Source organism: Phoenix dactylifera, unplaced genomic scaffold (assembly GCF_009389715.1).
Source record: "Phoenix dactylifera cultivar Barhee BC4 unplaced genomic scaffold, palm_55x_up_171113_PBpolish2nd_filt_p 000516F, whole genome shotgun sequence".
Lineage (NCBI taxonomy): Eukaryota > Viridiplantae > Streptophyta > Magnoliopsida > Arecales > Arecaceae > Phoenix > Phoenix dactylifera.
The window spans coordinates 9,456-36,749 of NW_024067929.1; the positions used below are offsets into that span (position 1 = coordinate 9,456).

Genomic DNA, 27,294 nt, shown 5'->3' on the forward strand with positions numbered 1-27,294 from the left:
TGACTTCTGCGAGGAGTTCGGGATCGAGCATCGGTTCACATCTGTGTCGCATCCCCAAACCAACGGCGAGGCCGAGGTCACAAATCGGACAATCCTCCAAGGAATCAAAGCACGAATCGGTCGGACGGGGCAAGCTTGGGTCGAAGAACTCGAGAATGTCCTTTGGGCGTATCGGACCACGCATCGGACCCCTACCGGGGAGACGCCTTTCAGCCTAACCTATGGCACGGAAGCCGTTGTCCCCGTGGAGCTCGGACTCCCCTCACCTCGGGTGGCCGCACACCGACCCGAGGCCAATTCGGAGCAACTCCGAGGGAACCTGGATCTCTTGGAAGAAGCGAGGAAAATGGCGCAGGTTCGGATGGCGATGTATCAGCGGAGGGTGGCCCGATATTACAACTCCAAGGTCCGACCGAAGCTTTTCAGAATCGGAGATCTGGTGCTAAGGCGAGCTAAAGCATCTCAACCTGCGGAAGGTGGGAAGCTAGCGCCAAATTGGGAAGGCCCGTATAGGGTTCGCTGGGTAAACCGACCTGGCTCCTACCAGTTGGAGGCCCTAGATGGTCGAGAAATTCCAAGGAGCTGGAATTCCGCTAACCTGCGGATGTATTACCAGTAGAACAACAATGCCAGAAAGACAGTTCAAAAATGTATAACACTTTTCATTTCAATAATTTCTGGTTACAATGGCGTGCTCGTGTGATTACAAGGAATTCCCAGAGGGAAATTAGGGTGTAAAGAAAGTAAAGAAGAGGTGGAGACTCCGAGGAGCTGAAGATCTGGGATCCCGAAACCTCCATCCGAAGCGGCTGCAATCCCACCGGAAGTGGGTGCTTCCAACCGGAGGCGCCATCGACGTCTCACGAAAAAGACGAAGAGCCGGCGCGGATGAAGAAGAAGTGGACGAAGGAGAAGTCCACACTGCTCCTACCCAGAGGCGCCATCCACGCCTCACGAAAAAGACGAGGAGCCGCCGCAGAAGAAGCTCCCGCTGCCTCCAGGGGAATGCCACCTCCAAGGGATATTCCGGTCCTCCCCAGTGTTAGGGGAGAGAAGGGATACAAGGGAGAAGAGCATATGGAGGCGCGGTCCCGGATCAAGCGTCTGGTGCGGAGCTCAATCGGGAGGCTGAACTTCAAGGAGGGGAGACGTGATCCCGGATAAAACGCCTAGAGCGGAGTTCCGCCGGGGAGAACCTCCTTGTTGATCCCAGATGAAACGGCTAGATGGCGGAAGTCGCGAAGGGCGCGCCTCCCGTTCCTTCAGTAAGGGTCTCTCAACCATGCGCCGGAGAGGAGGCCCACGATCCATGGCAACCTGAACAGCTCCGGCTTGGCAGGCTCCATCGCACCTGCACCTATATTTATAGCCAAACTGCGGCCCCCCGGTCGTTCCGATGCGGGTGGCTCCAATAAATGAGGGCGCATTGAATCCGGAGCCGATCCGGCTCTCGAGGCGTATCTTCCCGCGATTTCCTAAGCGTTATTCTCCTTAATCGCATTCTTTGTGCAGGACACTCCGGGTGGCCTGTACCCCTAGGTCCACATATCTCCGCTCGCGCCCAGGCCGCATCCGCCTCGAAGAACGCGCGTATCGCGGCCACTTAACTGACACTCCTCGCAAGCAGCAACTGGTGATCCGATTTCCCAGGTAACCCCTCAATTAGCATTTAATGCCCATCTGGTGTTCCCCAGGCGACGCTTGGAGAGGAGGAGAAACACGATCGCAGCTGGCCACGGAGAAATCCCGTCGGGCGGCAAGCGACAGGCGCACGACCAGCGAGCGGAATTTCCCGAGGCTCGGCCCTCGGATGCCAGGCTAACCCGATGATCATCCCGGGAGCAGACTAGCCTGAAGCCCCGACCGGTCGCCTCGGCTTGCGCCAGCCTTGGCCGACCAACGAGCGGAATTTCTCGAGGCTCGGCCCTCGGATGCCAGGCTAACCCGATGATCATCCCGAGAGCAGACTAGCCTGAAGCCCCGACCGGTCGCCTCGGCTTGCGCCAGCCTTGGCCGACCAACGAGCGGAATTTTCCGAGGCTCGGCCCTCGGATGCCAGGCTAACCCGATGATCATCCCGGGAGCAGACTAGCCTGAAGCCCCGACCGGTCGCCTCGGCTTGCGCCAGCCTTGGCCGACCAACGAGCGGAATTTCCCGAGGCTCGGCCCTCGGATGCCAGGCTAACCCGATGATCATCCCGGGAGCAGACTAGCCTGAAGCCCCGACCGGTCGCCTCGGCTTGCGCCAGCCTTGGCCGACCAACGAGCGGAATTTTCCGAGGCTCGGCCCTCGGATGCCAGGCTAACCCGATGATCATCCCGGGAGCAGACTAGCCTGAAGCCCCGACCGGTCGCCTCGGCTTGCGCCAGCCTTGGCCGACCAACGAGCGGAATTTCCCGAGGCTCGGCCCTCGGATGCCAGGCTAACCCGATGATCATCCCGGGAGCAGACTAGCCTGAAGCCCCGACCGGTCGCCTCGGCTTGCGCCAGCCTTGGCCGACCAACGAGCGGAATTTCCCGAGGCTCGGCCCTCGGATGCCAGGCTAACCCGATGATCATCCCGGGAGCAGACTAGCCTGAAGCCCCGACCGGTCGCCTCGGCTTGCGCCAGCCTTGGTCGACCAACGAGCGAAATTTTCCGAGGCTCGGCCCTCGGATGCCAGGCTAACCCGATGATCATCCCGGGAGCAGACTAGCCTGAAGCCCCGACCGGTCGCCTCGGCTTGCGCCAGCCTTGGCCGACCAACGAGCGGAATTTCCCGAGGCTTGGCCCTCGGATGCCAGGCTAACCCGATGATCATCCCGGGAGCAGACTAGCCTGAAGCCCCGACCGGTCGCCTCGGCTTGCGCCAGCCTTGGCCGACCAACGAGCGGAATCTCCCGAGGCTTGGCCCTCGGATACCAGGCTAACCCGATGATCATCCCGGGAGCAAACTAGCCTGAAGCCCCGACCGGTCGCCTCGGCTTGCGCCAGCCTTGGCCGACCAACGAGCGGAATTTCCTGAGGCCTAACCCTCGGATGCCTGGCTTAGCGCCGGAAGAATTTCCTGAGGCCTAACCCTCGGATGCCTGGCTTAGTGCCGGAAGAATCTCCTGAGGCCTAACCCTCGGATGCCTGGCCTAGCGCCGGAAGAATTTCCTGAGGCCTAACCCTCGGATGCCTGGCTTAGTGCCGGAAGAATTTCCTGAGGCCTAACCCTCGGATTCCTGGCCTAGTGCCGGAAGAATTTCCTGAGGCCTAACCCTCGGATGCCTGGCCTAGTGCCGGAAGAATTTCCTGAGGCCTAACCCTCGGATGCCTAAGCCGGAAGAATTTCCTGAGGCCTAACCCTCGGATGCCTGGCCTAGTGCCGGAAGAATTTCCTGAGGCCTAACCCTCGGATGCCTGGCCTAGTGCCGGAAGAATTTCCTGAGGCCCAACCCTCGGATGCCTGGCTTAGCGCCGGAAGAATTTCCCGAGGCCTAACCCTCGGATGCCTGGCTTAGTGCCGGAAGAATTTCCTGAGGCCTAACCCTCGGATGCCCGGCTTAGCGCCGGAAGAAGTTCCTGAGGCCTAACCCTCGGATGCCTGGCTTAGAGCCGGAAGAATTCCCTGAGGCCTAACCCTCAGATACCTGGCCTAGCGCCAGAAGAATTTCAAGAGTCGGGAGTCAGCGAGACGCTACCAAGAGTTAAAAAGAAGAAGGACGAAAGTGAAATGAAGAAACTCTATTTGCATTAACTTTCATTGTTTCAGGGCCGAGACCCATACAACTTGGCAAAACGCCAACACACAAAGAAAAGAACAAAAATACAGAAGGTCAGCTTGGAGGAACCCCCGGGTCGGGAACGCCGGGCACGTCCGCAGGGGGTAGGGAGGCGGTTGGAGAATCAGCAGGCAATGGCGCCAGAGAGGAGTCTAGAAGAGAGATCCCACTCAGGTCAATTTCGGGGTACTTAGCCGACACCCTTGTCAGGCCTTCCTCGAAGCCTAAGATAAAGGAGTCGGACCCCGCGTCCGACATGTCACGGACGAACTCGTCAGACTGACGATAGGCCTGTACCGCCTCCGACATATCACGGGTGAACTCGGCGGACTGACGATAAGCCTGCACCGCCTGACGCCCGATTTCCGCACTCTTCTCGGCCAGCGCCGCCTCTGCCGGCTCCATAATCTGAGCTTTCGCCTCCAAGACCTTCGCCACAATCCGGTCGTCCGCCTCGGAGGAGATCCTCAGCAGATCAGCCTGAGCCTCCTTGTGCTTCGCCTCGGCAGCAATGCGAGCAGCCTCAGCCTCCTCCAGGCGCGACTGAAGCTCCTGGTCGCTCGCGCGGGACTTCTCCAAGGCCGACTCCAATTCGCCCAGCTTGGCTTCAAGAGACCGGGTTCGGTTGCGGGCGTTGTCGGCTGACCGCTGGGCCTTCTCCCACCTCTCCCGGTAGTCGGCAGCCTTCCGAGACTGCTTCTCGGCCCGCTCCTCCGCCTTCTTGATCTCGCCCTCGAGACCCGAGGCAACCTTGAGTTGCTCCTGAGCCTCCAACAGTTGCCTCTCGAGAGTGACGAAGCCGAGTGCCCGCTCTTCGGCCACCTGGAGCCTCATCTCGAGGTCCCTGGTCGTCCTCCCCGCCGCAGCCTGACCTCCCTCCTCTACTGCCTTCAGTTGGCTCTCGGCCCTCGCCAGAAGCCTCGCCTGTTCCTCGTAGCACTCCTCCAGGCGGATCATGTACTGGGCGAGCTAAGAGATAGGAAAAACGAGGGCGTCAGGCGGGGATCAACAGAGCCTATAAATGATGAAAGCGACCACAAGAACACTCACCGACATGAGACAGACGCAGCTGGCAGCCCCAATGTCAGGGACCCTCATCTCCCGGACCTGCCTGCGGTCCTTCTCCAGCAGCACCGTCTCGATGAGGTTTCGGGCGCCGGCGAAAGTGAAGGCCGACCCCGACTTCTCCCCGGAGTCGGACGGTGGTTCTGCAGCCTTACCCTTACCCATCGCTTGGGGAATAGTCATGCTGACCATGCTCGGGGCGGGGACCGCCCCTGAAATTGACAGGGTCCCGCTCGGCCGGGGCCTCAGCGCGTCCTTCCTCGTATCATCCGGAGCCGACCAAGTCGAAGGCTGGGCTGGGGACCGATCACGTCCGACCCGTCCATCTCGGGCGCGCTCGGGTGATGCCTCCGGAGAAACGGTAGTCTCGGCATCGGAGGGCTGATACAGCGTCAACTGCCGGTCCGCGCCCGCGGCGTCCCCCTGATCGGTGGGTCCGGACCCGTCTGTCGGCGTCGGAGTCGCCTGCCGGCGGGACTTCTTCGCCGGTGGGGCCCCGCTCGGAGGAGCTCGTTTCTTCCTCCGGACTGCTTCCAGTAGGGACGTCCTACCAACAGCCGTTGCCTTGTCCGACCGCATGACGTCGTCGATCTCTGCAAAAAGGACGAGGTGGTCGGAGGTTGAGAAACTGAAGGAAAAAACGAGACGAAAGAGGAGAAAAGAGCTAAAAAAGAAATGGTGGCGGGCTCACGGTCAGCGGGGACCGAGCTCAGACCGACGTTCACCAAGGTATCCTCGGAAATAAGGCGAGCCACCGAGGGGAGCCGGCCCTCGGCAACCAACCCCTTCAAGACGGCGACGCCATCGGATTCCTCCCTCGACAACCTCGATAGGCCAATCGGGGACTTCATCGGCGTCTCCCAGGTTGCCCTGATTCCCCAAGAGGGATCTGCGTCAACGAAAAAGAAGCGCCCCTTCCAGCCGTGAATGGAGGTAGGAGCCTCCTTGACGAGGCCGCACCCTCGCCGCGCCGCAAAGCACCACCACCCTTTGTCCTGGGGGTGGCCGCTCAGGCCGTAGCATTCCCAAAAGACATTCAGGGTGGCGGGAACCTCGTGCATACGGCAGAGAACCTGAAAGGCCGTCAGGGCGCGCCATGAGTTCGGCACCAGTTGCGTCGGCGCCACTCTTAAACCCCGAAGCACCTGAACGACTAAGTCCGAGGGGGGAAAGCGGAACCCGGCCTGAAGAATGCCCTCATTGATGGCAACCTTCCCTGGAGGAGGATGGGACATCCTCTCCTCAGGCCCCGGGAGCGTAACATTGCAGGCCTCGGGAAGGTGGTATCGAGCCACGAACCTATCTAGGTCTTCGGCGACCAGCTCCGACTTAATGCGGTCTGCTCTCACTTCGCCCATCCCTAATGGCCAGTGAATCTACGGTCAGGACGGGGTCAAGAAGGGGGAAAGGACCGGAACGACTGGAGTACACTAATACAAAAGGAGAAAGTATGGAGAGCCTTAAATTGAAGAATGGGGCAACTCACCGGAAGAGAAGAAAGAACGGCTCCGAGAGCGTCAAAGGAGGAGCAAGCGAACAGTCCGACGGCAATGACGGCAGCGCAAAGGAGAAACTCGAAGATGTCTGTAAAGAGAAAGACGGACGGAGGAGGGCCCCCGGTTAAATAGGCGGAAAGGTGGGTGACGCCTCGGTGACGCCAGAGGACGCCTGGCTGCCGAAGGGTCGCTCGCGCCCCAAAGGCGAATCGACGCCATTAAGGAAGGATGTCCGCCGAAATCCTCAGACTGCCAGGTCAGCAACAACCGCCATACGCCATAAAGAAGGCGGGGAGCTCGAAGCGCGCGCGCCTCTCCGAGGGATGGCGGCAATCTCGAAGCATCACTCCCTTCACCCGTTCCCCTTCTGGTTCCAGGCTCGGAAGTGGGGGGCTACTGTTACGGGGGAACTTAGCCACCATGCCCCACGTGACCGGCACGCGCGCCCAGGAAGACTACGGCAGCCCCTTGATCCAGCAATCCGACCCCGAGTCGGACATCTTTGGCTCCGCAGCCCGACCCCGAGTCGGCAGCCCCTTGATCCAGCAATCCGACCCCGAGTCGGACATCTTCGGCTCCGCAGCCCGACCCCGAGTCGGCTGCCCCTTGATCCAGCAATCCGACCCTGAGTCGGATATCATCGGCTCCGCAGCCCGACCCCGAGTCGGCTGCCCCTTGATCCAGCAATCCGACCCCGAGTTGGACATCTTCGTCTCCGCAGCCCGACCCCGAGTCGGACATCTCTCGACAACGACAGCCTATTCCCCAGAGGCACGCCGCAGCCTCCTGCTCCACTACTCCCTGCAACGGTTGTATCTGGCGCTGCTCCACGATCCCCTGTAACAGCCGTACAAGGCGGAGCTCCACTACGCCCTGTCATGGCCGTACCCAGCGCTGCCCCACGACGCCCTGTAACGGCCGTGTCAGTGGCAGCTCCATCGTGCCCCACGATGACGAACCCCCCTGAAAGACCCCCCAGCCTGGTATATATGCGGCTGGGAGGAGAAGGGGAGGTAAGCAAGAACTTCCAGAGCATTCTCTTACTTGCTACTATTATCTCTCCTTCTCCTCCAATCTCCTCTGACTTGATCGTCGGAGGGCCCCCACTACCCCAGTGGTGGTGCGAGGCTTGCTTGCAGGTTTCCCGGTGGAAGGTGGAGTGCAATCAACACCAACCAAGGCAACTCAAACGGAACCCCGTTCACACCGCTGTGCCAATCGTTCTCGGTTTGGACCACCAGCAACACTATCTATTTGCCCTAGATCTCCATCCATGTATGATTTTGTAGCCGAACTCTATTTAGTCTCAATTAGAGTCATGTGATTATCATCCGCTCTGATTTTATAGAACTTCATTCATGTTGCACTTACCTTTGGTTGCTAGCTATATAGTTAAGATATGGTATAAATAGATAGATATGTTGTTACTATGCATAAATTTAGCACTCTAAAAATATTGAAACAAATCTCTCACAATATCGAGTAAATCAACATGATATTCATATATCTCCATATGCACGACCATACAATTTCATACATAAATGCATACATATGTATGTATATATGTAGTAGCAAGTTACTATGGAGCTTTATTGAGGACAAATATGCTAGCTAATTTGAGTGATTTTTATCGATTATTGAGGAAAATGACTCAAGATGCAATATATAACATGATACATCTATTACTATTATAATGTGAAAGCCCCGTTGTCGCCTATGTATTAGATTTGTGGACCTTCCACATCTTGCATAAATCTTGCATAAAAGGAGCACGATTTAGATAGGGAACTAATCTGGGAGTTCACTGTTTACTGAATTTCAAAGCCTAATCTTATCGTGTAGTGCCAATTCAGCATCAGACCCTCGCCATATTTCCAATTTTTAAAGACACTCTCATTGTGTAGCATTTGCATAGCATGTGCTAGATTTCTAGTAGGTATGTATCCTTTTTTTTTTTTTGCGCTAATAAACCAAGCAACTAAATCTATAGGACAAAGATTAAATTTCTCTGGTATTTTTAGGATCTTGATAAGAATAAATTTCTCATAGATTTGATTCTAAGATGAAGAAAATCACAAGCATTAATACTTGCAATGCTCCCAAGAAGAGCACCTAAAATTGTTTGTATCATTTGTCATTTAAGGTTTTATTTAATAAGTTTGTTTTGGGCTGAATCCCATGGTATCTTCATGGAACAACTTTTCAAGATGGGTTAAAAAAAAATACAAGAAGCTAGCTAATATAATTTATTTGGCATCCTTCAGGCAGGTAAGTCTCAAATTCCTGGCTAGAGCTGATCAAAATCCGGGCCGGGCCGGGCTCGGGCCGGACTCGGGCCGGTCTCTAGAGTAGAAATTAGGCCCGATGGCTATGCCTAGGCCCGGCCCGACCTGACTGTCGGGCTTAAATTTTTGTCCAGGCCTGATCCGATTTTATAAATCTGGTTCTAGGCCCGTCTAGCCCGGCCCGACCCAATAGGCCTGATCCGACAGGTCCGATTTTTTCTTTATTTGGAATCTGAAAATGGGCCAAAATGATCCGATCAGGCTCGGTCCGATTTTTTTGGTCGGGCCGCTTTTTTTACCTAGGCCGAATTTATGGACCTTTTTTTAATGCCCAAGCCCGAAAAATTTCGGACCGGGCTGGACGGCCAGAAGGCCCGTGATCAGGCAAATATTGAGATGTAACGAGGCGCGCCTCCGAGCCGTTACATCGGCCGTTCTTGATACCATTGTTCTTTGGCAATAGGCATCACCAACGCCAGCCGCAGCCCCACTTCCCTGCAATTCCGATGGCCCCTCTCGCCCCAAAGACCGGGGATCCGCTCTTCGCCAACGTCGAACGCGTCGTGAGAAACCAAAACCCTAACCCTGTTCCTCCCAGTTCCTATTCGCATGCTACCCTTTTCAACCACTTGTTTTCGTACTAATTTTTCTTTTCCTAGGCAGAACGCGGAGCTGTTCACCCTCACATATGGGGCGATCGTACGGCAGCTCCTCGCTGATCTGGAGGAGGTGGAGGAGGTTAACAAGCAGCTCGATCTGATGTACACTTCTCCTCATTTAATTGTTCGATTAAAATATGTTTCCCTGAAAAATCTTTCTTTCTTATTCCTCTTTAATTTTTTTTTATCGTCTCTTGATTTGAAGCTGGATAGTTAAATTAACTTCACGGTTTCATGAATTTATACCTGTAGTGATTAATTTATAGTGTTACATTGTGGGGCACTGCGAGGTGTACTGAATCTAGAGCTAATACTCTATGGACTTATTCATATGGAGGAGGAGCTGCCTTTATGGTTGATTCTGGCTGGAGGAAGGAATCGATTTTTTTTTTTTTTATGTTGAATGACTCAGGATGGTAATGTGATAACAGTCCCCAATTTTTTCTCTCATGATTTTCGCTGCTATTGTGTAGTTATGAGGAAGGATACTTAAAATTCGTTTACAACATAATCCTTACGAAGTTTCAAAGCTTCAAGGTCCAACTTTTTCAACTGAGTTGTCTGGCACTTTTATTGAACTAGGAGTTAAATCGCAGTCTCAGTGACTGGTCCCATCTATTCAGATTAATGAGTGGATGAAGCGGTCAGCCCAACCTTAATGAGACTGGAATCATGAAATTCAATTGGCCTTCTGATTCTCTTGATGCTCCTATTAATGGAGAGATTAAATTAAGGATCCACCAATTACTATTACGGCATGATTAGAAGTTTGAGACTTTTAAAATATTAACTATCATATTTACTTTATGATTCCTTGTCTTATTTCAGAAAATTGGAACATTTATTTAGAACCATAATGAGGATTTCTCCGTTTCTCATGGATCATATTCATAATCAAATCCTATGAGAAATTGCTTTTCTGGTATCTTGGCAAATATGCCTTTGTAGACCTATTGAGTACCATCTACTTCTTTATCAGGATAGGGTTTTATTGAATGTGCATTTTTATATTCTTCTTTTGAGAGCTCGTGGAAGGTTTTGAAGATTCTAATACTCTAGTTGGTAACTAGTAGCGCTCATTCTTTAGTATTGGATAATTTGTAAAAAAGATTTTGCAATATTTTTTGAATATTAAGAATATGCCAGGAGAAACGACTTTGTCATGAGAAGTTAACCATGCAGAGCACAATAAAAAAGTTAGATGAGGAAAAGTTTGTGGATGATTCTTGCTTTTATTATTCCCTAACCAGCCCTTGATGTAACAGAACTAGCTCAAGGCAGGTGGCCATAAAGGTGCTGAGCACCTAGATGCTTAAAATTTCCCCAGTAATTTTAGGCAAGGAAGTAATATGAAGACGTGAACAGGAACAAAGGGATCACATTTTTATTTTTGCTGGTCCATGTTGCATGGACATGCCTTTCCATCTTTCTTTGTTAGTGCGCCTCAATGCTATTGTTACTTGGACTCTCATGTCCAGCTTAAAGAGTTGGGTCAACATGTCTTGATGATTGTGGATGTGTGTCATTCCCTCCAGTTGGTTTTTCGATTTAAACCAAATGAGTGCTCGTAACCATTATTTTGGATATATGGGAGCATTATTCATTATTTAGGACATATGGGAGCATTATCCATTATTTAGGACATAAGGGAGCATTAACCATTACTTAAGATATATAAGAGCATAAGCAATTTGCTAGTATAAAACTTTCACTTTATGCAATAAAGAAGTGACAATCATTGGAGTGCCTGTAATCAAGACTGGTGTTACGAATTAATCAGTCACTAATACTTTCGCACTTATCAATAAGTAAGCACTTTCTCATTTGATTTAGAAGATGAAATAATTTAAAAATTATTTCTATTATTTTTGAACTTTTTCCAACCCTATAAAATATTAAAAAGTTATCATAAATAAATTTTTAACATTTATTTTTCGACTTATCCCCTTATATCTTTTCCATGCCAAATCTAACAGTCATATATATGTCTGAATCTGGCTCTTGTATCCATGTTCATGCATCATGCTCGGAAAATGACCAACATAGCATGACAAGATACGATATTGTATCTTATTGCATTGGCTTATGAGTGACACAGATATGACACATCCTACTTAAATCCGTATACATGAGTAATAAAAAATTACTGAGGAATTATAGTGGTACAAAGTAAGGTCGGCGGAACCAGTACCGGGCACCGTATCGGTTCTCCAACAGGACGACTCGGTACGGACCATACCTGGCCTGTACCGAGAGAGGGCACGACACTGTGGGAGAAAGGAAAAGAGAAAGAGAGAGCGAGCGAGGGAGGGAGGGCCGGAGGAGGGTGGCAGATGCCGGCAGAGGGCTGACGGAGGCCGCGGCTGAATCACTTAAAAATTTTTCAGGCAAAATTTTACTTGTTGACTTTACTTAAAAATCACAAAATTTTTCAGAAAAACCGGCCGCAGCCTTTCCTGCCGGCCCTCCGCCACCCTTCTCTGGCCCTTCCTCCTCCACTTGCTCTCTCTTTCCTTCTCCTTCTCCGGCTTCGGCAACGGGTCTCATTTTCGTTGCCGGAACCGTCCAGTTCGGGACGGTTCTGCCAACCTTGGTACAAAGAAATAAATACATAACCAAAGAGGAAGAATTCAAAGGTAAAATAAGGCTAAGATGTCATGGATGGCAAAGATTTCATGGACAGAAAGGATTCAAGTGAGGCTGGCATGAGGTATGCTGGCCAGTGGCCAAAACTGCACTTGTGGTGCCATGTTGTGCCCTGCTAACACCTGCCATGCCATGACAAAACAAAACAGAGGACCTTAGGCTTGGTACGGAGTGGTACTGAGCCTTATTGACTGGTAACAAGTCATCATGAGTTGATATCATAGACACACACACTGTTTGCATGATACCCTGAAAGTAAGCTATTAAAGAGGGGTTGCAACAGACAACAAAATGCACAATTAAAGTTGAGTATAGTAACTGAGGGTCTTTAGTGAGCATCGATCTTCATGATTGCATCTTTGTAGAGGTTCAGAGTTTATTTTTAATCTGATCAAAAATTAAGGGCGAGAGTTTCAATTGAGCTTGTGATTATATGTAGGAGCAATTTCTCAAACCCATAAAAATAATTGAATCTTGGAGTCTCTTTTTTATGAGAAAAGAAGAGAGAAAGAAAAAAGATGATGGAATTTGTGAATCAATTTTAACATCTCTTTTTAGGCAAATGGCATTTCATCTGTTTGGCATGTGGAAATAAATTGGACAAACATATATTAGTTGAATCATCGTAAAATCAAGGATTCAAGCTCATCAAACTTTTCATCCATCTGCTCTAATGTCTTGGCAAGCTGCACTTTTTATCGACCCATTAACATATCAATTGATACAGCCTAGTGGTTCATCATGTTATTCGAGCTTGTTGCTGCATTATCAACGTCTAGAAAATGTTCTATACTTATGTCCTATGACATCATATTTGGGACCTTCCCTGCCACTTGTTGAGAACTGATTGACGAGCCTTAGAAGGATGATATATCTGTTTATTAGGTTAGATCAAAGAATTTTCATGAATGGGTGCTCTCATTGAGTCCATGCCAATGTAAGGGCAATTCTAAGCCCAGATCACTGAATAAGCATGGAATCCACCATGCCTCAGAAAAGAGAGAGGAATTTATAAAGATAACATGGATTTCATTTTATTGTGCTAACATTTTGGGAATCACCTTTTCCTATACATATATAGCCACTAAATGTTAAGTAGCATAGACTTATTCTGGATCATTTACTTAACTAACTAATTTTAAAACTTAAATTACATGACTTTAGAAATAAAAAATTGACAGATATGTTCCTAATCCTTTCTTAGCATTTTAATGCAATGATTGGTTGATTAGAATAAGTATGCTTCTTACATCCACCTCACCCAAAATATTTTATCAATAAATGTGAGAATCATAACATTAGTTGAAATGAAATCAAGATTAGCAAATTGTGGCATTCGTTTATTTTTTTTTTTAAAAAAAAAGATTAACAAACAAATTAAGAATTGAGGCCTTAACAATAAGACTTCTGAAAAATGGACTACATTAGTCTAAGAGCGAACAAGTAAAAGAAAAGAAAGTTGAAGGGTGAGGCAAATATGATGTTTAACAAGTAAAGGTTTCGGAAAATTTCAACACCTTTGATCTAATTCTTGGTCAATATTTGCTGAATGACTGGTCTGGATCCCTTAATTAGCAAGATCAGGAATAGGCTGAAAGGCTCGGTCCATCATTAGCATGGTCCATCGTTACATGTTTATTAAAAATGTGCATTAATAATAAATATCAGCAGGATTTCTTTCAAATCACAACGTCATAACTTTCGAATCAAATTCTCATCAAACATACACTTCTATGACTTAGTCAAGAAAGTTAGAATCAAGTATACCAAAAATATATGGAAGAGGAATAGAAAATGAAACTCCCTCAAACATACATGATGATGTATTTTATTATTTATGAGAACAGATATCATTTGTCCTGGCATGCTTTGGACATTAGTAGGTTTCCACTGGTCCCCACAGAACTCATTTTTGTTGCACTGTAAACATATTCCTACTTTCTCGTGCATTGTTGCGCTTTTCGCTAGCAATATATTGTGAGGTGAGGTCATACACAGAGGAATTGGATGCGAATTCACAGGGGCAATACATTCTGCGAAGCGCTGCCTTGCATATAGACATCTTTTTGTAGATTGGTAAGATAGCATTTGGTATTAAACCATACAAGCCTATACAGATGCGTTGACAAGGAGATAAAAAAAATGTAGGAAGAAGTCATCAATTAACAGGTCTAGGTACACCTTCCTCTCAATGCTCAATATGTATCTTTTTCACACATATCTCTATATAAACAAAACCTCCATTTCTATGTGTTCTACTCCCCACCCCCCAACACACACACATAAAAAATGTGGATCATTTGAAATCTGGCCTTGTATATTCCCTCAAATTTATTATGATAGACATATTTATCTTAAGCAATTTTCCTATTTTGACCATGTGATAGTTGACTATTAATCCATGCTTGTTTTCCTTAATATTTCTACCGACATAATTTTATTTTTCATGGGCTTTATACACTGTAGTCATTGTTCTATTGCATCAGGCATCGTACTGTACATGTTTTCAGATTTAATGAAAGGTTGTCGAGAACAAAACCTTAGGTCTAGTAACATGTGACCGAATGATTCAAAATTCCACTGAGTAGATCAAAGTTGAATGTACTATCTCTTGTCTCCCTGGTTTTGTCCATACCTAAGAACTGACTTCATAAACTTTTCATTTTCGTGAATATTATTTGAATAGTGAACTAGTTTTTCCTCAACATATGCTAGATTTTGCACCTTTTTTTTTGCGTCATAAAAACACATGTAGTGTATACTGTATACAAAGAATGTAAAGATATTATTTATATGGTGGCAAATGGCTCATACACAATTAAATTTGAAATGCAAAAATTAGAGGGTATTTTGGTAATAACTAATTTGTTGTGTGCTTGTCCAGACGTATCTAGTGCATATCTTAAAGGTCTCTTTAGTTCCCCATGGAAAATGTCAGGAAAAGCCAATTTTCTAACTTTTTGTCTGATCAGAAGTCAGAAAATATTAGAATAGTGAGATGAATTTCTAAATTTCTGGAAATATGAGGCTATTTCCACCTTAACCATTTGGAAAATGGAAAGTTCACTTTTCCCTGTCTCCACCAAAGAACATCCCCTTATGCCTCTCCGCTTGCTATCCTATCCATGTGGTAATTCTTGAGCTCTCTCCCATTTTCCTCCTCCTCCTGCTGCTGCTGCTGCTCCTCCTTTTTCCCTCACTCACTCATCACTTACTATTGTTCATCACTAGATGTCCCTGCAACATTTACCACCATCAATGGCTACTGAAGGCAGCCTTCACCACTCTCTTTCTCCCGGCTTCCCCCCGATTTATCAGTCCAGCTGTTGATGATAATCAAAGGCAGTAGATCATGATTGATTGAAATCCCTGAATGATTTTCCATTTCTAGAGAATCGAATGGCAGTAAAACTGGAACTTCTTCCTTTATCTGGAGGATACATTTATTCATTTTCTGTTACCATAAGTTCGTATCAACTTAGCAGGGCCGAGACAACTTAAACATCCTTTGGCTTTTTCTTACTCTATTTGGATGAAAACAAATTGCGCTTCAGTTATTCTAGTTGCAATATTCCATAACTCCATATGACTGCGTATGTGTATTATCAATGCTCCTCTGTGTATGACTATGTATCTGATTGAATACTGAAATGCAATTCCACTGATCTGACTCTCTTAATGTTTGTAGCTGTACTGCATGTTTGACTGCATGCCATTTGAGTTGGTCTCCCATGGCAAACTGTTACTTTGTTCTCATATCTTATTGCATATTTTACAGGGGTTATAATATTGGAGTTCGATTGATTGATGAATTTCTAGCCAAGTCCAATGTATCCAGATGTGTTGACTTCAAGGAAACAGCTGATATAATTGCAAAGGTGTTTTTCAGATTAACTATCTTGATATGTGTTTGAAGATTTGCACATATACGGTTATTTGAATTTGCAATTGAACACACTCAGTCGACATTTCCATTTGATTTGAGCATGATCTCTCTCTGTCTCTCTCTGTATCTCTCTCTCTATAAGCTGGTTTTTGCTCATCTGTAGACATACATTATAGAATTTGGTTACATGAACCATTTTTTGGTTTAGTTTGCATCTCTCATTTATGTAGAAGTATTTCGTTTTTATAAGTGAGTTGCTTGAATTATTGCTCCCATCATGTTAGTGTAGATTTCGCTTCTCTTCACTCTATCTCTTGCATAAAATCAAACTAATAATTCTTCGCTGGTTCCTGATCTGGAAGCTTCCTAGCCTATTTTGTAGAAGATTTCATGATCTCCATCATACATTTGGTTCATTTAAGTATGCTAATCTCATTGGTTCCCACTAATTACTCGCTGCTGATTTGACCACTCTTGTATCTATAATTTATGCTCAACACAGTGACAGTTGCGATCAGCTCAAGGCTTTTGGTTGGCTTTATGATAGTTTTTCACACTGATGCATTGATGGTCTTGTCACCAGAACTTTGGTGATGCTTATTCTGCTTGTAAGATTTGCATACTCCATAACTTCTTCAATCTTCACCATCCATGATTGTTTTTATAGTTTGACACTTATATTCTCCGAGACATATCCTCATCATCTGTGATAATTGCACCCACAGCTTCTCTAGAATCATTATTTGGGCCTTAGGTAACTTCTTCTCAAATCTCTTGTAGTTCACAAATAGTGCTTAACAGTAAAACAATCATAGATCCATTAATTCGCAATAAATCATTAGTTTCATAATATCGTATGTTTGATTCTTAATTTTAAGAAAACATGATATCATTAATATTTAACACTATTTTTATATTTTCACAATACCAAAAAATAAGTGAAAATTTGAAAATTAGTAAGGAGTATAAGACTTACCTCTTTCATCTTAGACCATCAAACTTCATTAGGCAATTTAGTTAATCTTATTAAATACATTAAAAGCGAGATTAATTTCTATTCGAATTAAAATAATAAAGAAAGGAGATGGTTGGTCGGGTGACAGTCTTCGGCGGTTCTAGTTGGGTCAGACCTGATCGATTCGATCAATAAATCAGAAGGCATGGACTCGATCAGGGCTAAGGTTAATCAATATGGTCCATTAATGAAAGTTTCAAGGACACTTAACAGGCCAGGGTGATCGATCTAGTAGGCAACTCGGGCACCAGGGCAGATTAGGGCCCTTTACAGGGGTCAACTCGGGTTCACAGATAGGTCGACAGGATCCGATACTGGGTTTCTTAGATCTTCTAGAGAGAAAGTAGAGAGAGAAAGTGGAGAAAGGAGAGAGAAAAAATAGATAGGAGAGAGAAAGTGGAGAGAGAGATGGCTCTCTCTCTCTCTCTCTTTCCTCTTCTTTTTTCTTTCTTCTTTCTTTCTTCTTTCTTGGAAGCAAGTGGGTGGCTCAAGGTGGCTGCCGCGGTCGAGGTCCAGTAGGTGATAGTCGGAGGCGGTGGAGGGCAATGTTGGGCAGGGTGGCAACGGCAGGCCGGCAACAATCAACCCCAAAACAGTGCCGAATAGGGGGCAAGGGCTCGGTTGATCTCGGATCCCAATCTGCTCGTTGGCGATTGGGAGGTCCGGCTTTGGCCAGGGGCCGATGTAGGGAAGGGCTAAGGCCCTCGACGAGGGATGCCGGTGACGGTGGTGGTCGGAAGAAGTGAGCTGAAACAGAGCTCCCCCGTGCCGGAAGGATTCTGGCAATTTGCCGGCTCTAATCCAAGGGAATGAAAGCCAAAGCACTAAGAAAGAAAGAGGAAATGAAGAACTCATACCTCGGTCTGGCGAGGCTTTTCAGCGGCTCTTTTTGGCCAGGAAACGAGGAAGAAGGCTCGGAGAAGAAGCTTGGAATCGGCAACTATTCTTGACAATTTTCGGTGGAGGAAATCCAAGGAGGAGGGAGGTTAAATAGGCGAAGTCTTCGAGTCCTAGATATACTCAGATTGCCCTAGGAGTCCTCGATTTTCGCCGGATTCGGAGGAGGAAGAAGACTTCTATCGGAGTCTTCTTCTCTGCTGCTTTGTGCCACAGGGCACAATGTGGCTTTGGGATCAGAGTCTTCGGGCCGGCCCACAGGCCCAAGGCAAGTTCGGGCCGGTCATTGGACCGGGCCCTCACACATATTATCTCCTAAAGTTGCTAGAGCATGGACATTTCTACTTGACAAATAAAGCCTATGCTTTTCTTTTTGCTTCACTTTCCCATTTACACTGTTGAGTACAAGTTAACCTTTTCTTTTCTTTTTGCTTCACTTGACAAATAAACTACTTTTCTTTTAGGAATTATAATGCGTGGAAGCCAGGCCAAATGCTAGAGTGACTAGTGTGTGATAATACTTAGTTGGCGACACCTTCATATTTGGATCCTATTCTTTCTTTCTAAATGATTACTTAGCAGGTCAAGTTCTTGTTAGGTAATCCACTGGTTGTTCAGCGTCATTCTTGTGGTGATAAGATTTGTTAGGGCTATTACCCCCCCTGATGAAGCATTTGGTTTTTTGGTGTCACGTGAGTTGTCTTCAGGTTATTTTGGTTCTGATTTATTTGAACGTTGCTTCATCTTTGTGCATTTGGTTCATTGTTGTTGTGGACTATATCTTGTTTGATTTTGCCTCCTGAAGGGCTGAGGTTTGCATTCTGATGAATGAGCCAACAATTTTCAGTTAGCTATTATGGTATAGAAAACAAAAATAATTGATAATTCTTGATTGTGCTGAGGTTAAAAATAGTTGCATCATCCTTCCTACCAATAATATGCTCAGACTCATTAATGAGGTGAATAGCATATGGCTTTGATTGGCTTGTATGTAAGAATAAGTTGACTATGAATATAGATGGTTCAGATGGAGCTATACAATGAATTTTCGTTGAAGCCTTATTAGCCTATCTTACATTTTCTTTTTGGCTTCGTTCTTGAAATATGTTTCTTTCACAGACATGCAGTCTTAGTTCAATACTAGTCTCCCGCAACATTTTGTGAATACGTTATTTGTTACAGGCCTAATAGTGCTCCTGAAACAGGTTGGTTTCAAAATGTTCTTAGGGGTGACTGCTACTGTGACCAACTGGAATGCTGAGGGGACAACTTGCAGCCTCGTTTTGGAGGATAATCCCTTGGTAGACTTTGTGGAACTACCTGATACATGCCAAGGTCTTCACTACTGTAACATCTTGAGTGGGGTTCTAAGAGGTGCATTGGAGATGGTTGGTTTCTTACTTTTAATTAGCTTCCCATTTTTGTTCCAGCTTGTCACAGCATCTCAGCTTCTATCTTACTTTTCTTGTTTAACACACATCATGTTTTTGTTGTCATAAGTTTTTTTTTCTTTTTATGGTACAAAGGGTGCTGAGTGCTTTAGAAGCCTGTTTCCACTATACCAGATGCTGGTGCTTTCACCCCATCTTAAGATTGGTATCTACTATCTATCGGTAGTGCTATTCTGTTGAAGTTAACTACTGAAAGTCAATAAGAAATTCATTATTCAGACAGTAAGCAGGTAGAGCTATTAACGGGCCGAGCTGCTCGGGCTCGGGTTGGGCTCGACTCGGTAAAAGTCCGGCTTGAGCTCAGCTCGTTAGTCAAACGAGCCCGAGCCCAAAATGAGGCCCGTTTAAATCTGAGCCCGAGCTCGAGCTTGAGCCCAAGTAGCTCACGAGCCCAAATGAGGACTCAGTCCAATTAACAATTTAATTTGGTCCCAATTAAACTTGGACTCAACCCAATTAAATTTTATTTGGCTTAATCAATTTAAATCCCAATCTGATTGAACCCAGTTGGATTTAAATCAAACCCAACCCGAGCTAACCCAAATCCATTTAATTTCTTTTAGTCGGATTGGATTGGTTCGGGTTCGGACTCAACCCGTTAATTCGAACCCAACCCGTTAACCCATTCCCTCCTCCTCTTTCTTTTTCTTTTCTTCTCCTTTTTTCTCGGTTTCTCCAGAACCTTCCAGCGAGGCCCCTTCTTTCTTCTCCCTTTCTCCCCCTTTCTTTTTCTCTCTTTCCCGACTCATCCTTCCCGTTCTAACGCGACAGAGGAGGGGAGGAGAAGCCCTCCTCTATCGGCGAATTAGGGGAGGAGTCCCTCGCACGGGAGGGTCGGGCCACGGCCAGTGGCGCCCACGGCCGAGCCTGCACCCACGGCCGTGCCTGTGGCCGACGCCCTTGCCGGCGGTGCTCGCGGCCGAAGCTGGCGGCCGCCGCATGCGACGACGAACCGGTGAGTCCTTTCTTCTCTTTTCTTTTTTCTTTCTTTCTTTCCTTCTTTCTTCTCTTCTTCTTCTTTTCTTTCTTTCTTTCCTTCCTTTGTTCTTCTCTCCGACGACGAACTAAGCTCGGGGATGGGGCAGGCTCGGGCTCGGGCTCGCGCGTGGGTTTGGGCTCGGGCAAACGAGCTTTACGAGCTCAAGCCCGAGCCTTTGCTGTGCTAAGCAAGCTCGAGCGCGAGCCCAATACAGAGCTCGGTACCGAGCCCGAGCCCTAGCCCGAGCCTGAAATTTTGTGAAACGAGCCAAGCCGAGCCCGAGGAGGCTCGGGCTCAGCTCGGCTCGGCTCGTTAACAGCCCTAAAGCAGGTTCCTCTAGGATGGAGTATAAAATCTATCTAGATAAAGTAACTTATTTTGCATATTAATTGGTATCTTGATAATGCAGTTCAAATACAATTTTAGCAACTATATTCTCTGAAGGGAAAGTGTTCCTCATTTGATGAATAGGCAATACATATCATCTCTCTTTAGCTAGCATTATTTCATACGATGAGTATGCCAGGATATTTCTAAGATTGATGAAGATTATATGGGTTTGCCAATAGGTAGCAGTTTGATAATACAACTCAAATTTTTGTCATCATTATGTTTAATGTCAAGAGCATAATCGGTTTGCTTTCTTATATGTCCCTACAGACAGTAGATGTGTATACCTTTCTAGAAGAGGTCATCCCTTTCTTTATCCCTGTATTCTCTGTATCTTTCCAAGAATTGAAGAGGGAAGGTCTTGGTAATTTCCCCTTGGATGACTACAGTATGTCAAATTGTGAAGTGGAGATTAGACATTTGCTCTCCAAATTTTAGTTCAGCTGCTGAGACTTGCAAAATTTTACTTAAGACATAAAATACTTCACATGGTTACAATTACTGCTTGCCCGAGATTATTATCATTACATGAATGTATCATGAATTGTATAACGTTATATGGTTCTGTATGCACTCTCTTTTGTTTGTTGTTTAGAGTGATCTGCTGCTGTTGATTTAGGTGTCAATGAAGACTGAAATCACCTGGGTTCGGGATATGCTACATGGTGATGATGCATATGAGCTGCAAGCAAAACTTGTAAAGCAAGTTCCAGAGGAGTACCCATACAAAGATGATGACTAACTTGATACTGTGCAACCACAAGTTCTTTTGGTTCTCTTAATAATCATCTATATTTGTACTTATGATATTAGTTCTGCCAACTTCTTTGAAGACGTTTCGCTTTAACATGATATAGAAAGAAATGGTTTGATGTTATTCTTTGCTCATTTCTCGAACATTTTATGGTTAATTCTAGGTCAAGCCCCATTACCCCTTTAATTTATAAAGCCAGTTTGTTCTCCAAAGCTCCACTCATTTGAGCTCATTAGCAACCATTCTTTTTATCTCACAGATGGGAGTGATAGATCAAATTAATTAAGCTGGGTTAATAGCATGATACCAAAATTAGTGCATATTATGTTAGTAGTTGTGTGCACATACTGCCAAAACTAGTGTACATCAAGCCATTTTACTGTATTTTGTGTTTGAACTGCTACATATATAGCTTGCATTAGTGCATATAGTGATAGAACAATATGCAAGAACTATTTGGAGTTTTTTCAAGAAATTGAAAATTATATTTCGGTAATCTGAAAAACAGAAGCTTTTTACAATTCCAAAAAAGATAGAGATTACGATCCTAAAAAAATATTATAAAATCACATATTTTGGTGGTATTTAGTATGTCCATTAATAGGATGAAAAAAAGTGGATGACTTTCAATAGTATATTTTGATGTTATTTTGATTTGAGCATGAAAACTTATTAAATTTTAGTTTTATAAATATTTCAAGATATTACAAAACATGATCAACTTTACAGAACATGTTCAATTGTTCGGATTTTCAAATTATATTCATATTATGTTTTTCGGCAATATCGTAATTACTAGTATTTATTTGTTCATTTGCTTGATTCATAGCTTAGGGAAATCAAAATCATTTGATTTATGAGTTTTAGGTATTTTAAGTGATACAGATTATGACAAATGATGTGATACTTTGAGTTGGATGGCTATTATAGATTTTTTTAAAAATATTTAATACTAATATTAATTCTAGCTATTTTCTAGCAAACCATAGACCTAAGCATGCTATTATGTTGTTAAAATTTTTGTATCCACTTAATACACAGGTGGTAGACCTGTATACATGATATTTTATGAGTTTTGCATGAAAATTAACAGTCATTTTTTCACATATTTTCATCTGTTTGACCACAACAACCTCAACCATAGGCATGACCACTTTACATATGATCAACCATGAAGCCCTATTTTTTGCAAGAAGGCTATAATAAGAATTGAGAAGAAATTTAAGGTCGATTGACACTAACTCTAGAACACATAATGCAATAGCCTTGTTTTCATGAGTTCACATGCTTGTCCATATAATAAATTAATTAAAATAAACATGTTTAGCACTTTGCTTTAAAATATGCCACTTAAAATATATAAGCTTTTAGTGTCAACTAGTGTAGTTGAGGATAGTCCCAACAACCTAGATTCGTCCCACCCCCATCCTGTTTTGGCTAGGTTTTCTCCCGTGCTAGTTCTTAAAAAAAGATTTTGATTGCTAATGTCGATTTACCCCAAGGCAGAATTAACAGTGATTCTCGTATTGGTTCTAATAGTTTTGAGATAGAGAGAGGGCTAAGAAATAATGATGGTGGTAGTTAAGGCCGCAAGTGGATTGTATTGAAGAAACATGGATATCGATCACTAACTGACATGATTTGAAGATAATTTTTATTTTAGTAATAAATTCTACGTAGTTAACCATCAATTTTTGTCGTTAAAGATAATTTATACATGATTAATTCAGATCGCATTGGTAGTAATTTTTACATGTTTGGTTGTTTTGTTGTCTTGTATAATCTATTTAGTATGTACATAACCAAATTTTATAATTATTAAATAAAATACTTCTTCTTTGTTTATGTTTGGGTTATTCCTAAACCAATATAAATGGAAAATGCAATGAACTAATTAAATAAATTATAAATCCAATTTGCTTCAACTTGAATGGTAATGGATTATGGCTCCAATTTAAATTTCTATCCCGTTCAATAACAGATTGGACTTGGATTATGCCAAACATTGACCCAATCCGACAATATATGACCTTGGTGGTAATTACATATAATGGTTAGTGGAGTGAGAGAGGGTAGGAGAACACTGACCAGAGGGAAATATAGTATAACTATTTTTATGAGTAGAGTTATATGGCTTTAATTGGAGCAAATACATAGGTTGTTTCTTTAAAAAATGATAGTTTTTCTTAGATTATATTTGCACTACAGTATTTTTATCATTTGAGCATGCCATGAATACAATCTTTTTCTACAACTTCTTCTTTGTTGCAACAATGATAGATATTAAATAATCAAAACATCTTGCTACATATATTACTACCTCATAAAAGTATTATTTTCTAGAAGAGATAACTTATTGGCTTTCGATGGAGCAAAATAGCTCGACCAGTTTTAATTGTATAGTGTTGTCTTCAAAATTCACTATGACCTAGCACATGTAATGCACATATTATTTTATCTTTAGTAAAAATAAAACTTGCATACATGAATAATAAATACTAGAAAAAAGACTCAAACCTTAGATCTTATGGTTAGCAACCATAAGGAGAAGGAAAAATGTACGGATAGAATGTGGGATAGGGAGAGGCAGTATAAAGAAACCCATAGGATGAGAAAAATGGGGTGGGGGAATATAGATAGGCAGACATTGTCATGGATACATAATGATGCATAATAGGAGTTGGCATTATATAGTACTAGAATGTGGCATGTGTGATGCATATATTATTTTAATTTTTGATAAAAATAAAATTTATGTAAAGAAATAATAAATGCTGGAAGAATAACTCAAATCTTTGATCTTGTGGTTAAACATGAAAAATAAAGAGGTGGAAAAGAAGTTAGATGTGAAAAGGGGAGGGGGGGAACATGGATGATAAGACAAGCATCATGCACTAGCACATCATGGGAGTTTGTGTTACTATCAGCCACTGAGTGCAATATTACCTATTAACAATGTCAAACTAGAGCACTTTATGAAGCATGATACTAAAAATATTTATCATTAGGAAAATACATCTAACAAGAATAAATAAATGACTACGACACTAAGAATGAGAATATGTATCACCCTTTGCTATTTGAGTGGGGGGATGGAGGTTTGGTTTTGGTTGGTTCGCCCATGCGGGTGGATATAGGGTAGAAAAGTAGAGATCAGAACGTCCTAATAGAGAGAGAGAGAGAGAGAGAGAGACCAATGATGTTAATATATAATTCTAACATAAACTTCCATAGATCCTTCATATTAGTTATATCATCCGACTTCTCTAGGCATAGTCATCAAAGTATACAATTGAAAGAGAGAATTTTGTGTCTGCAACACTATTTTCTTTAATATTGGTGAATTTTTTTTATTAAACTTGAAATATCAATGCATGCAACTGCAAGGTGCTCGCTTGGACGGTACCATCCTTTTTTGCTTATACAAGAGAATGGAGATTAGATTCTGATTAGAATCAACCTTCAAGGGTGGGGTGGCTATAGGATAGAAAAGGACATGTCTTGAGTCATCGTGCACGGTTGATCCAATACATGGCTACGATGCATTGATTATAAAGCATCCTCGAGCGGTATCTCAACTCCACACTTCTCCTTATTCAAGGTTCTTACTATAATAATATTCAAGGAGACTAATAATATTCAGGGGACTAGGAGAGTCCACCATTATGCCACTGCCTCCTTTGCGGCTTTGCCGTGAGAAATTATTAGGTAGATGGTTTTACTAGTTAGGATTATAGGCTACCTAATGATATCTCACCCCACCATCTATTCGGATAACAAACTCCATTCCATCCTCAACCCATCTCTAGTTAACCATTGTTAGATTTTTACATGCATGGCACATGTGACTAATAAAAAGTAATATATTTTGGCTGAAAAAAGGAACAAAAAGGAGAAATCGAAGGAACCCTAAATCCAATTGTTGCCTCTCCCCAGTCCACCACCGGACCTCAACTCCATCTTGTAGGCCTTCTCCCTCCTCAAAGCCAACCCCACCGCCTCGACTCCATTGCCGAACTTTGAGTTATATGCGAAGATTTAACATCATCCAATGTTAAGCATCCAACCTTTTTGATAAGAGCAATAGGGTTTTCTCTTCTACCACTAAAAAGAAATGAGTTCCTATTTTTCAGTATATACCATAATAAAATAGAAGATAAAAGGTAAAACAGAATTCTTATCTCGAAATTCTGTTCTTAACCATTCATACGTAGGCTAGGCCCAGCTCAAGTGTTTGGAGATCTACAACTTGATTATGTTCTGCAAGTCATGTATTAAGCTTGTTGTACCTTGAAAACCATATACTATCCTCCATATCTTGCAACCTTTTGCTCTAGGATGTTGGATAAATATAGCAGTTAATTATCATGAGACTGTAAAAAGTTATTTGAATTGGTTTGCTTGAGCTTCCTCCTCCTAACAATTTCTAATGTGCTCATTTCAATAATAGAATTCATTTGAAATGATAAAAAAGAAAATTCATCAATATCTTGGCAATATTATAGTCAACAAGATGTACAAGATCATTGGTAAAAACCTTTATAACCATGAGTCTAGCCAAATCTATTGTGTTTGCTTCTTTATTTGTTATTTGGTTTCTTTTCTTTAATTTTTGTTCACTTGTACATGACCCAAAATCTGTTACACAACATGTGTGACAAATGTATACATGCACCTAGAATTAATGAGATATATTGTTCCTTTTTCTATATCCAAATAGTGGACCTTTATTGGTAGAATTTATTTACTCGTGACAAGATACTTTGCCATGATATAAACCTTGACTGTGGCTACAATATGCTTTTATTTTTTTAAAAAATTGGAACTATGGCTATGACTACAATTATCTATTCTGCTTCTGCTTTTTCTTATTTAATTGATATAATTGCTAACTTGTAATTTGATTCTTTCTTACTAGAAACTAAGCTATAATATTTATGATTAACACTACAGTGATAGAGAGATCTAGTTACACTCCTCAAGTGTTGGAGATGCTATTTCCCTTACCACTAATGGAGGTTCCATTTATATTGATAGTGATGGAGAAGTGGAGGCTACATCTCTCAACTCTTATGGAGATCAAGTGGATAAAATTGAGAAGTCTTCTGCTGTTATTTTAAAGTGTGATATGGCAAGTGAAGACTTATAAGGGCAGGTTGTGCATAGTAACGAGGTGGCCTACAAATTATACTGTGACTAACTTGCTTTTTAGTGTTGCAAGAGAGAAGCAATATTACTTCACCAAGATAAACAAACTTATGTAGGACTATTATTGCTCAAAGGAAGGACTGAAGGATCTTTGCCTAATGAGACAAATTACACTCAACCTGATACGAGAACTAATTGCAAAGCAATGATTCGTTTTACAGCTGCTGAGCAAGGGTAATGGAAAATAACTAGGTTGGTTTCTGAATACAATCATGAGTTGGCTAAACCTGAGGAGAGGCATTTTTTAAGGTTTGCACAGTCTCTAACTTCTGAGAAAGCTGGTGTAATTGATTCAATGGTGAATATAGGAATCCAAACAATTGGTGCCTACTCCTATATGGTTGAAGAAGATGGTGGAGTTGAAAATGTGATGTTTTCAAAATATAAGTGTTACAATTATGTCAATATTCAGAAAATGATGCATATTGATGTCGGAAACTCTAAGTCTAGTAAGCCATTTCAAGCATATGACAAATCAGGAGGGCATGTTTTATTAAGATGTGCAAGTTGATTAGAAGGCTAGATGTTCAACTTTTTTTGGAGGGACAGGAGATCTAGAATCAACTATAATTGTGTTGTCCCTAGAGGGTCGATTTTGATGATGCAAAACAATTGAGTCAAAAGTTGGCTAATTTATTACTTTGAGTTTAATCAATAAATTTTAGAAAGCAAAGAAGAAAGTCTTTAGTTACTCTCAAGTAAATATCATCTATTTCAAGCTCCACATCAAGAAGCTGAACTCTAAAAGGCCATAAAAATATTTCTTGAAAGCTTAGATACAAATATAGAAGATTTCATTTTGAGCTACCTCACGA

General features: G+C 43.8%; 1 protein-coding gene across 2 annotated transcripts; it reads left to right on the forward strand.

The window, feature by feature from the left end:
* The first annotated feature begins 8,987 nt into the window (after positions 1 to 8,987).
* LOC103718383 (trafficking protein particle complex subunit 3-like) lies at positions 8,988 to 21,399 on the forward strand. 2 transcript variants are annotated; one of them, XM_026808979.2, is made up of 6 exons: positions 8,988 to 9,157; positions 9,258 to 9,355; positions 15,678 to 15,777; positions 18,903 to 19,085; positions 19,920 to 20,103; positions 21,137 to 21,399. In XM_026808979.2, the coding sequence occupies exons 1-6, from the start codon at positions 9,101 to 9,103 to the stop codon at positions 21,151 to 21,153; spliced, it is 639 nt and encodes a 212-aa protein (XP_026664780.2). In that variant the 5' UTR covers positions 8,988 to 9,100; the 3' UTR covers positions 21,154 to 21,399. The 2 variants fall into 2 exon arrangements, with proteins under 2 accessions (XP_026664780.2, XP_008805398.2); XM_008807176.4 differs by lacking the exon at positions 19,920 to 20,103 and having other exon boundaries at positions 8,996 to 9,157.
* The last annotated feature ends 5,895 nt before the right edge of the window (positions 21,400 to 27,294 follow it).

Excerpts from the sequence above, each read along its gene's own strand:
- LOC103718383 (XM_026808979.2), top strand. The coding sequence starts at position 9,101 with ATGGCCCCTCTCGCCCCAAAGACCGGGGATCCGCTCTTCGCCAACGTC. Across the intron at positions 15,778-18,902 it reads CAGCTGATATAATTGCAAAG|GTTGGTTTCAAAATGTTCTT; the intron begins GTGTTTTTCAGA and ends CTCCTGAAACAG. Across the intron at positions 19,086-19,919 it reads TAAGAGGTGCATTGGAGATG|AGGAGGGGAGGAGAAGCCCT; the intron begins GTTGGTTTCTTA and ends CTAACGCGACAG.